The sequence below is a fragment of the Podarcis gaigeae genome, assembly GCF_964106915.1.
Source record: "Podarcis gaigeae genome assembly, chromosome: 11".
NCBI lineage: Eukaryota > Metazoa > Chordata > Lepidosauria > Squamata > Lacertidae > Podarcis > Podarcis gaigeae.
The window spans coordinates 54,604,803-54,617,405 of NC_139687.1; the positions used below are offsets into that span (position 1 = coordinate 54,604,803).

At 43.0% G+C, this 12,603-nt stretch overlaps 1 protein-coding gene across 1 annotated transcript; it reads left to right on the forward strand.

Moving 5' to 3' along the window:
* The first annotated feature begins 3,491 nt into the window (after positions 1-3,491).
* LOC310827197 (UPF0729 protein C18orf32 homolog) lies at positions 3,492-8,633 on the forward strand. Its single transcript, XM_083702998.1, has 3 exons — positions 3,492-3,577; positions 6,298-6,537; positions 7,759-8,633. Exons 2-3 carry the CDS (start codon positions 6,337-6,339, stop codon positions 7,831-7,833), a joined length of 276 nt encoding a protein of 91 aa, XP_083559124.1. The 5' UTR covers positions 3,492-3,577; positions 6,298-6,336; the 3' UTR covers positions 7,834-8,633.
* Positions 8,634-12,603: the final 3,970 nt, after the last annotated feature.

Sequence of the window (12,603 nt, forward strand, 5' to 3'; positions counted from 1 at the left end):
TATAAAAGCTACTATGAGCAATGGCTTCCAATATAAAAACATACAATGCCGAGGTGGCTCTCACCGGTGGAGGCCAAGGCACGTAAGAGACCCAACATGGAGGCCCATTGGCCTAAATATTGGGAAATAATTGAAAAAACTGGAGACAATTGGAGGTTGCTAAGTTTGGAGAAATTGAAAACTAAGGTACGAGATTGGTTGCACTATGCGCAAATTCAAGAGGTATTTAAAATAGATAAAAAAGTTGGATTCCAGGTGGAAAAATCGAAACTAGAGACTGAATTGTTAGAGCCAAAAAGTAAACTACTTTTGAGAATGTATAACTTGCTGCTTAAGTGGAATACACAGGATGAGACAGTCAAATCCGCAATGATAAAATGGGCTCAGGATGTGGGGCATAACATTATGTTTGCAGACTGGGAAAGGTTATGGAACACCGGTTTGAAATTCACGGCATGTACTGCCTTGAAGGAAAATATTATGAAAATGGTATACCGGTGGTACATGACCCCAGTCAAGTTAGCCAAGATATATCATCTGTCTGACAACAAATGTTGGAAATGTGGAGAGGCGGAAGGGACATTCTTCCATCTCTGGTGGACCTGCCCGAAAGTGAAGGCCTTCTGGGAAATGATCCATAATGAACTAAAAAAGGTATTGAGATTTACCTTACCTAAAAAACCAGAGGCCTTCCTTCTGGGCATGGTGGACCAGAGAGTGCTTAAGAAGGACAGAACCTTTTTTATGTATGCTACCACAGCAGCAAGGATCCTGATTGCAAAATACTGGAAGATACAAGATTTACCCACGCTGGAGGAATGGCAATCGCAGTTGATGGACTATATGGAACTGGCTGAAATGACTGGCAGAATCCGAGATGTGGGAGAAGAAACAACTGAGGAGGATTGGGAAAAGTTTAAGGACTATTTGAAAAAACACTATAAGTTGTATGAATGTTAAAAAAAAATGCACCTTTCAGGAAATTCTAGCTTCAGCAAATGTAAGTTATTGGAATGAAAATTAAGACACAAGAATTTAGAGGTAAAATAATGAAATAACTTTATTGTGTTTAATATAAAACATATAAGAATTGAGCGACAGTAAAATTGAAAATAGGGAACATGATAAAATGGAAGTTACAATAAGTTTTGAAATAAGTTAACAAATTGCTGATGCTTTATAAGACTGAGAACGCAGGGTTCGGAGGATGTGAGGAAGTCCTATAGGTTAGATGGAAAAAGAATATGGAAATTTGTTAGTTATATGTCTCTTTCTTATAACCTCTCTTTATTCTTTTTTCTGTATTTCTATACATTTAAAAAAAGCAATAAAAAAATGTTTAAAAAAAAAAACAATATAAAAACATACAATGAAGAGCATGCATATTTCACGTACCGTGTCTCTTAAGAATAGGAACTTTAAAGAAAGGCTATCCTAATACACAGGTGAACCGCCCTGAGACCTGTGGGTATAGAGCAGTATATAAATTCAATAATAAATAAATGTGTCTATGAAAAACTGCATGTCTTTAATGGTGACATGACAGGCAGAAATTCAATGCATGAAATGTTTCCCATTGCTACCGTTTTGTAATGAGAAGCTGCATTGGTTGAAATGACGGTATCATGCCCGAAAATGTCTGATCCTATAGCAGCTTAAAGATAGATTCAGTGATGTGGCTAATTAGATTTTGAACAGACCTCTGTTCTGCAGCATGCCAACCAATAGAACAGCTCTGCCGGAAGAAGAATTACTTGTCATTACTAAGGCAGATTTTATACGAATACAGTCATTCTTTGGGATCACAGAATTACCTTATTTTATTATGAAATTTATATACTGCCCATCTGAGGATCACAGAGTGCTTTACAGTAAAAAACAAAATACATACGTATAATAAACTAAACAATATCCCTGCCCCCCCCCCAGCTTAAAAGGCCATGGAGAAGAGGAATGTTTTTGCTTGGCTCTCAAAGATATTTAAAACTACAAACTCTAAACATCTGGCTGTGCTTTCGGAAATAAAAATGTCTTCAGCAAGTGCAGAAAGAAATACAGTGAAGGTAGGCAGGGAATTTCAAAGTATCAGTGCTGCCCAATTCCACTGACCCAAGGCCCTTCTCCCACCAGCAATTGTGTTGCGGCATCTTTCATCGACTGCATGCCTGCAAGGGAAACTCAACAGAGAACACATTGCAATAATCTAGCCCTAATGCAGGCTTCCTCAACCTTGGCCCTCCAGATGTTTTGGGACTACAACTCCTGTGGTCCCTAGCTAGCGGGACCAGATGGGATTTGTAGTCTCAAAACATCTGGAGGGCCGAGGTTGAGGAAGCCTGCCCTAATACAACGAGCGAGCCCATGATGTGCCAGGCTTTGTCCATGGAGTTTTCTTGGCAGGGATACTCAAGTGGCTTGCCGGTTCCTGTTCCAGGTGGATCACATTTGGTCAAAACTCTCCACTATGACCTGTCCATCTTGGGTGGCCCTGCACGGCATAGCTCATAGCTTCTCTGAGTTATTCAAGCCCCTTCGCAGTGATCCATGAAGGGGGGGGGGAAAGCAGAGACATCACCTTGCCGACAAAGGTCCGTATAGTTAAAGCTATGGTTTTCCCAGTAGTGATGTATGGAAGTAAGAGCTGGACCATAAAGAAGGCTGATCACCGAAGAATTGATGCTTTTGAATTATGGTGCTGGAGGAGGCTCTTGAGAGTCCCATGGACTGCAAGAAGATCAAACCTATCCATTCTGAAGGAAATCAGCCCTGAGTTCTCCCTGGAAGGACAGATCCTGAAGCTGAGGCTCCAAGACTTTGGCCACTTCATGAGAAGAGAAGGCTCTCTGGAAAAGACCCTGATGTTGGGAAAGATTGAGGGCGCAAGGAGAAGGGGACGACAGAGGACGAGATGGTTGGATAGTGTTCTCGAAGCTACCAACATGAGTTGGACCAAACTGCGGGAGGCAGTGGAAGACAGGAGTGCCTGGCGTGCTCTGGTCCATGGGGTCATGAAGAGTCGGACACGACTAAACGACTAAACAACAACAAAGCCAGGCTTTCCAGGTCCACAGAGTGCGTTGCAGTAGTAATCCAACCAGCAATACAGTGGTACCTTGGGTTACATACGCTTCAGGTTACATACGCTTCAGGTTACAGACTCCGCTAACCCAAAAATATTGCTTCAGGTTAAGAACTTTGCTTCAGGATGAGAACAGAAATCATGCTCCGGCGGCGCAGCAGCAGCGGGAGGCCCCATTAGGTAAAGTGGTGCTTCAAGTTAAGAACAGTTTCAGATTAAGTACGGACCTCCGGAACGAATTAAGTACTTAACCCGAGGTACCACTGTACTGTATAAGGCGAGAGAGGGGGCGGGGCTTCGCGGAGAAATGGTGGTTAGGTCACACCTCGCTCTGCCTCTAGTGTCATGGCCCCCTCGGTGGAACGTAAGGCGGGAGCGTGTGACGTCAGCGCGCCACGTGCTTTCCCATTGGAGCTTGCGGAGGGACGTCGCGTTCCTTTCCCGGAAGTGAAGAGCTCCCTCGGCCGGCACTCAGTTGGACGTTGGAGATTCGCGCAGGTAGGTTCGTTCTATGTCGGCGGTGGTCGCGGCTCTCGCGGGTGGGCAAAGCGGGGAGGAGGCGGCCGCTGGTTTTTCCCTTTCCTGCCTTTCTCTCCTTGCTTCCTTCTCCCCCCTTAAACGTCCCCGTTTTCTTACATCGAAAACAAGTGGCTCATTTGCATATGCTAATTCACTTATTGATTTTTAATTGGTTGCTTTCAATCGCGTGAGTGAGTGCTGTCGTTTCCTCTCTCTTTAAGGACAGGCTTTCTATTTTTTATTTAAAAAAGAAAGCAGCGGTAAGAAAAATGCAGCGCGAGTGTTGGTTTTTAAACGACCCCCTTCTGTGAAAATAGTTAACTGATTGATTTAGTGTTCATATACTGTACAGTGCGCCACCTGATTGAAAAACAAGAACAACCACAGCTCAAAATGGTTTGCGAAAAAGGTAAAACAAGAAAAATCCAGTGGAAATTCGCAGACCTCTTTTGAAAAACAAAGGTTAAAATACCGAAACATTAAAAAATTCAATTCAGCTGTCTAAGCATCTGGGTAGGCATGTCAAAACAACAACGTTTTCAGCATAAAAAAAAATGTGCAGGTAGGGGGAAATGTGTTTATTTGAAGTACCTGAGTACTGTCCAATAACTGCATCCTCTGGGATTTAAACCATAGGACTTAAAAGGCATGTTTTCATTTTTATGCAAGCAGACAAATAGTGCTAAGAGAAACCGATGTGTGTTTTGGTAGATCTCTCCCCAGTCCTGTAAACTAACTTCAGGGTCTTCTGCCTCCACTAAAGTAAAAGCTGTACCTTTGTGTTTGTTTAAGCTTTGAATTATAAACGTAATAGGTATGTTCTTGGCTGATTTGTCTGTATGGATAGGTTCACTTAATTCAGGCCGCAGTGTCAGTACCCTATTTGAAAGTGAGTCCCTTTGAACAAATTGGGACTTAATTTAGAACAAACAAACATGCGTTGAAGGTCATTCTTCTTAACTAAATAAAACAAATATGTTCTAGTATTTTGCAACAGCAAAATCCTAACCTTACTTACCTGGGAGTAAGCCCCATTTAATGCAGTGGGATTTTTAAAATATGTGATTTTTGTATCATTAGCGAAAACCTGTGGGCAGAGCAAACCTACTGAGGTAGGGTGGGGGTTTAGGAAGAATATTTGTTGGAGGAAGCACACCAAATCTAGATTGCTGCTGGGCTTTTTACTTCTGGAAAACTCTGATTGGTAAAAAAGTGCAAAGTAATAATAATAATAATAATAATAATAATAATAATTTATTATTTGTACCCCGCCCATCTGGCTGGGTTTCCCCAGCCACTCTGGGTGGCTTCCAACAGAGATGAGAAATACACTAAAATGTCACATATTAAAAACTTCCCTGAACAGGGCTGCCTTCAGATGTCTTCTGAATGTCAGGTAGTTGTTTATCGCTTTGACATCTGATGGGAGGGCATTCCAAAGTGGTATTCTGCTGAGTGAACACTTGACCCAAAAGGGCAGAGGGTCTCCCAGAACCCAGCTTCTTGGTCCATTTGGAGAGCAACACCTGTTTGCTTCACTCTAGGAACAATATTTTTGCTTTATCAATAATATATTATTGTAATTTAGACTATTGGTTTGGAGTTTCCAGCTCTATGAGACAACTTAATGGTAAGCTGCTTGCTAGATGAGCCAACTACTTTCTGTGCCTTCTCTCAGGTTTCTGTTGCTTAACACCCACAGACCTTTTCCTGCTGACTCATTTAATTTGTCCTGAAAAGTTTGCTTTCAAAGTAACAAGTTCTGAAATTTCCCTGAGGCTACTGAGCAGGAAATTCTGTTTAAAATCCTATGAGATGGATAGACTGTGCTTAACCCGAGTCCTTCTCATTTTAGTCGTCTACCTGATCCAGTTCTGCAACTGGTCCAGTTGACATCTCAGTGACATCATTGCATAGATCCATCAAAGCTTTCTTTTTGGTTAGCTAATCATTTGCACCATTTCCCCCAGTAGATCCTTCCCCCTTCCCTCCACCTCACCCCTGAGAGCACCACATTGCAATACTAGGGCCAATTGCTTAGAAAAATGAAACTTTATGGTATCTGGGAGTGTTGGTATAGCTTATGTAGCCGCACTCACAACAGTTCTTGCTGATTGTCTGTTAAGAATAGTGGGCAGAGAGAGGTTTTGGTGTGTTGCTGCTCATTTTGCAGCACCTGGATTTTTCAGAATTGCTTTACGAACTGATAACTTCCAAAATTTCTAGTGTCCCAGCTGCTTTTGACATTTTAGGCTGTAACTGTTTGCCTCTCCAAACTGAGACGGACATGTAACTTGAAGGACTGTTCAATTTACTGTTCTGAATTAGATTTACACTGTCCAATTGGTACAGCATATATATATTGATTTGCACACATTCCCAGATCCATTTATTTTCATACAGAAAAAAAAGCCCAGTGTGTTGCTTTCCTATTTGTTCCCTACCGTTCTTTACTGCCGGCTAACAAAACCGAACTGCCGGGAAAAGAGAATGCAGTATTTATGGACTCGTCGTTCCATGCAGAATTGTGTTGATTGTGCAGTTCTGTGCTTTCTTTGTTTGCTTGGAAGTATGTCCCACTGAGTTGAGTGTGCACAGGACTGAATGTGCACAGGACTGGAGTTCTAAGCTCCTCGCAAGGTGCAGGGGCCACTGAATATGTTCCCCATTTGCTAATTATTTTTCCTGCTGTGTTTAAGCCTTCCAGGACATTTCTGCCGCAGGACCTGAAAAGAACAATGGTGTGCATTCCCTGTATAGTCATTCCCGTTCTGCTGTGGGTCTATAAAAGGTTCCTTGAGCCCTATCTTTATCCCATCATCTCACCTTTCATCAAGCGCATTTGGCCAAAGAGAGCAGTGCAGGAAACAGCAAAGAAAGACCAAAAAGGAGGCACTGAAAATAGGCGTGAGTTGTACGACTCCATGGATGATTCTAAAGTAAGCATTGGCAAAACTCTGTATGTGTGTTGTGTGTGTACGCCATATGAAGGACAAGTTGATCATGTGGTTCTGCTAGCTGAAAACATTTAAAGGGCACCAGTTTCTAGGATGCTTCATTCTAGATCGTACAGCAGAAACAGCTGCTGATCTGTTTTCTATACCACAGCTGTAGCCATGCATTCCCTGAAGGGAACTTCTGTGTCCCAGAACAGTAATGGGAAGTAAATATACCATTCAATTTGAAGTTAAAGCTTGTTGTCTCGGTCAAAATTTAAAACTTGTTGCCTCAAAGGTTCTAATGTTTTAATAATAAAAATAAAAATAAAAATAAAAATAAAATTTTATACCCCGCCCTCCCCAGCCAAGGCCGGGCTCAGAGCGGCTAACAAGCAATAATAAAAACAAGTTGAATGAATACAACTTAAAAACAAGATTAAAATACAACATTAAAATATTGAAACATTAAAATATTAAAATGCAGCCTCATCACAGGAGGAGAAAGGAAAAAGAAAAAAAAAAGAGGGGGAGGGAATCAAATTCGCTCCAAGCCAAAGGCCAGGCGGAACAACTCTGTCTTACAGGCCCTGCGGAAAGAAATCAGATCCTGCAGGGCTCTGGTCTCATGAGGCAGAGCATTCCGCCAGGCCGGGGCCAGAGTTGAAAAGGCCCTGGCTCTGGTTGAAGCTAATCTAACTTTCTTAGGGCCTGGGACCACTAGGGTGTTGCTATTTATGGACCTTTTCCGTGGGGCATACCAGGAGAGGCTGTCCCGTAGGTACGAGGGTCCTAGGCCATGAAGGGACAGGTAAACAGGTAAAGGACCCCTGACATTTAAGTCCAGTCGCGTACGACTCTGGGGTTGTGGCACTCATCTTGGTTTACTGGCTGAGGAAGCCGATGTTTGTCCGCAGACAGTTTTTCTGGGTCATGTGGCCAGCATGACTAAGCCGCTTCTGGGGAAACCAGAGCAGCACACAGAAACGCCGTTTACCTTCCGGCCAGGGTGGTACCTATTTATCTACTTGCACTTTGATGTGCTCTCAAACTGCTAGGTTGGCAGGAGCAGGAACCGAGCAACAGGAGCTCACCCCGTCGCAGGGATTCGAACCTCCGACCTTCCGATCGGCAAGCCCTAGGCTCAGTGGTTTTAGACCACAGCGCCACCCGCGTCCCTCTGAACATGTATTTAAATGTATTTTCTCTCTGTGTGTGTTTCAGACTGAAAGCAACGGCATCGCAAATGGATTTGCTGAAAGTAGTCCACCAGGGGTTTCTGAGAAAAAGACTGATTAAGTAAGCTTATGCTGTGGGGTCGTGGTTGCTTTAAGAAAATGAGCTGATGATGCTGTTCCCACTTGGAAATTTAATTGCACTTTTTTTTCTGAAAGGAAACTTGGAACCTGCATACACACAGGCAGACACCTAGGAAAATTTAGGATACTATTTTCTTTGTAGCTGGAAAAGATTTAACATGTTGTCTTGCTCTGCTTGACATTCTCACTACAGGAGAACCTTTTCCAATGCAGTGCAGTTTATGGTGTTAGCATTTTAGGCTCCAGTTTTTTACACTGCTGTGTAACTGTCAAAATTGTGACTTGTTTCAAAGAACTTCCTGGAACTCAACTTCCACTCAACTTCTTATACGCTTGTCTTTAAAAAGCTAGATGACTTATGTATTATAGCTGAAGAGAACAGCACTGTAAATACTCAAGACACTAATAATAAATATTAATAGCTGTTCACTCACTTTTTCTCAAACCATCCCTGCAAAACTATGCGCTGTTTGGCATTCCTCCTGATTTTGCAGATACGATGAAGCAAACTTTGTGTGAGGTAGCCCTGATATGGGAAATATAATCGTATTCCCTGCCATTAATTAAGACCAGGCAATTTGCCCTTATTTCTGAAGGTGGAAAAAGAATGTTTTTCTTAAAATAATAACAATATTAAAAATAGATCTGTGTGCAAACTGCTGTATTTTGGTTGGCAACATTGACATTGGATTCAGAATTACTCTAAATAAAATCTAAAGGTTTTGCTTTTACAACTGAAGGCTGGCATTCTTATTAAGACATGTTTCCTATACTCGTGGATCTAGTTTTGCCCTTCTTAGAGTTGTGTGAATGGGAGATCAGGGACTTAATGACCCACGTCAAGAGAACCAAAGAGTCGCATTGCAACTGCAATGCACCATAAAAACTGAAATAGTTATATTACTGGGGGCGGCAAGATGGGCTTTAGATGACTTCTCCTTAAGTGGCTCCTGCAAAAGGCCATATGGGTCTTGAGCCTGGCAGACATGGGCTCAAATCCTAATTCGGCCCTGAATCCATAAATCAGGATTGACTAACCTTTGGCCTGCCATACGTTGTTGGACTGAAATTCCCATCATACCTGACCATTGGCCATGTTTGGTAGAGGTGATGGGAGCCGTGGTCCAACAACATCTGGAGCAACATAGGTTTCCCATCCCTGCTCTATTGGGTAAGGTTGGCATCAGCAGAGAAACAGTATGTTCACTGTTGCTGATTTTCTCCACAATGCAGAGTTATCCAAGAGGGTGTTAGGTGTGTTCCGGAGCCTGTATTTGAGTTATGTGAAATAATAGCAATGCTAGAATAGTCCTGGGCATGGACTTGAGAGGGGGTTTTAGAACATGTTCCAGATTCCTCTGCAGTCTGTAGAAATTTCTCAGCGGGCTGAAGTGGAAAGGAGGTACTCAAATCTGTATTTCGCTCCCTGTGTTGGGTATTAAGGAGATGAGGACTGAAGCCCTTTGCCCAATAAGGAAGTAATAGTGTATTCAGTTTTTGCACGAGTCAATAGGTTCAGAATTTCAGGCTTAAATTCTGCAAGTAAAGGCCTTCCTTTATCTTTTGGTAAAGTAAAAGTTGTTTCCTTTATGCAACCAAATTAAGCCCTCTATTTTGGTTTCTGAAAAGGTTAGGAGGGACTAAATTACACAGCTCTGGCTGGACAATTCTTTCAACATATATTTATGTGATTTGCTGTAAGCACAAATGAGAGTTCAGTAGGCCCTTCTAATAGGGGTTGAGAGGTGGCAGGCAAAATACCAGTGTGAAAGTTTGATAACTTGTCATGTGGACACTATAGCCCAAGCTGGAATTGAAAAAGTGTTTGGTCTCGTACAGCACAGGGGTTGGAGTAAAATGGAACTCTGAGACCCAGGAAGGAATGAGAAGGTCTTCAGAGTATATGCCATTTTGTAAGTGCAAGTCAAAGATGTTCTAACATAATTCCACACGGCTTCCATACTGGAGAAGGAGGTGGGCTTTTTGGGGGTGTATGTGTGTTTTGAATCAGCCTCTGAAGGTGGCAACTGGACCTCTGAAGCAGCTGCAAGCTCAGATTGTGAAGTGGGGACCCTTCCAACAAAACGTTCTTCCATGAAGTGAACTCATATTGGATCCAAGTAACAACCAGAGGGAAGGGGAGAGATCAAAGGCCTGTGTGGAAATGAAAGGAAGGCCTGAACTTTCCCAGTGCCTGGAGTAGCACTTGCATGTCTCATTTAAATCCCCATTCAGACCACAATCTGGATACTTGGGCTGCAATTCCAAAACATGGTATTTATTAAAGCTTGCATATCCCACCTTTTGTGCCACAAGCGCTCCAAGGTAGCCACGATTCAAGCATACGATCCGAGAGAGTCAAATAAGTGTAACGATTCAAATGAGCATAACGATTCAAGCATACAATCCAAGAGAGTCAAATAAGCAACAGAACAACACCGAAGAAGAAGAGAAGAGTTTGGATTTGATATCCCGCTTTATCACTAACCGAAGGAGTCTCAAAGCGGCTAACATTCTCCTTTCCTTTCCTCCCCCACAACAAACACTCTGTGAGGTGAGTGGGGCTGAGAGACTTCAGAGAAGTGTGACTGGCCCAAGGTCATCCAGCAGCTGCATGTGGAGGAGCGGGGAAGCGAACCCGGTTCGCCAGATTACGAGTCTACCCCTCTTAACCACTACACCACACCGAAAGCAGCAAGGAGAAGGCCAGCATCACGGCTAAAAAGATAAGAGGTCTGTTCCTTACTCCGAGGGTTTCAGAAGGTCAAGCAACAACACTGTCTGCCTGGTGACAGAGGTTTTGACAGAAAAGGGCTGGAAGAAGTATCCTTGGGAAACAGAATTCAGCTGGTAAGAGTGTTACTACCATTTCTGGACTGTGATAGTCTGCCCAATGTCGTTCAAGCGCTGATGACTTTGAGATTACTGCAATAAGTAACCTGGAAACTGCAGGTAGTGTAAAATGTGACAGCTTGGCTACTATGCTATGTTATGGTACTGCTAAAAGAATTGTACATGCTGCCAGTTGTCTACTGGGTTCAGCTCACAGTGCTAGTACTGGTGCATGAAGTCCTACATGAGTTGGGACCAGGACAGCTAAAAGAACATCTTGCCCTTTATATACCCAACGTATCACTGTACTTAGCGAAGAAAGGGCCCACTGCAGATGGACCTTCTCATCAAGAGGTCTATTGTGTACAATGTTGGAATTGGACCTTTACTGTGGTGGCCCCTCTGCTTTGGAACTCCTTCCTGTTCCTGCATATCAGGCGCTGCCTCTCTCGTCTTTTCAGTGCCTTTTCTCTTTCACCAAAGCTGCGAAGGTCAGATCTTTATCTCGGTGTCAGCCTTGGATTTGAAATTGTGTGTGTGTGTGTGTCTGTGTATATACATGCAGTTTTACATATGTTTTTGTGATACAGTCAAACCTTGGCTCCTGAATGCCTCCGTTTCGGAACATTTCAATTTCCGAACACCAAAAACCCAGAAGTAAATGCTCCAGTTTTCAAACGTTTTTTGGAAGCCGAACATCCGACGCAGCTTCCGCTTGAGTGCAGGAAGCTCCTGCAACCAATCAGAAGCTGCGCCTCAGTTGTCGAACATTTTGGAAGCTGAATGGGCTTCTGGAACAGATTACTTTCAGCAACCGAGGTTTGACTGCATAGGAGATTCATAAACAGCAATAGTATTAATACAGTACTATGCCTAGGATCAGTTACTGAAACTACCATCATGAAACTAACCTTTGCTCATAAGCAAGAATCTCAGAATTTGTTTGTTGATTAGTCTCGTATACCCCAGGATGTCTCGTATACCCCAGGTAGTGTGGTTGCTGACCTTGAGCCAGACATCCTGGTATTCCAGCTGAACTATTTAAAATTTTAAAAGATGATGCTGTTAAGGTGCTACACTCAATATGCCAGCAAGTTTGGAAAACTCAGCAGTGGCCAGAAGATTGGAGAAGATCAGTCTACATCCCAATCCCAAAGAAGGGCAGTGCCAAAGAATGCTCCAACTACCGCACAATTGCACTCATTTCACACGCTAGCAAGGTTATGCTTAAAATTCTACAAGGAAGGCTCAAGCAGTATGTGGACCGGGAACTCCCAGAAGTGCAAGCTGGATTTAGAAGAGGCAGAGGAACCAGAGACCAAATTGCAAACATGCGCTGGATTATGGAGAAAGCTAGAGAGTTCCAGAAAGACATCTACTTCTGCTTCATTGACTATGCAAAAGCCTTTGACTGTGTCGACCACGGCAAACTATGGCAAGTTCTTAAAGAAATGGGAGTGCCAGATCACCTCATCTGTCTCCTGAGAAATCTCTATGTGGGACAAGAAACTACAGTTAGAACTGGATATGGAGCAACTGATTGGTTCAAAATTGGGAAAGGAGTACGACAAGGCTGTATTTTGTCTCCCTGCTTATTTAACTTATATGCAGAATTCATCATGCGAAAGGCTGGGCTGGGTGAATCCCTAGCCGGAATTAAGATTGCCAGAAGAAATATCAACAACCTCAGATATGCAGATGACACAACCTTGATGGCAGAAAGTGAGGAGGAATTAAAGAACCTTTTAATGAGGGTGAAAGAGGAGAGCGCAAAATATGGTCTGAAGCTCAACATCAAAAAACGAAGATCATGGCCACTGGTCCCATCACCTCCTGGCAAATAGAAGGGGAAGAAATGGAGGTAGTGAGAGATTTTACTTTCTTGGGCTCAATGATCACTGCAGATGGTGACAGCAGC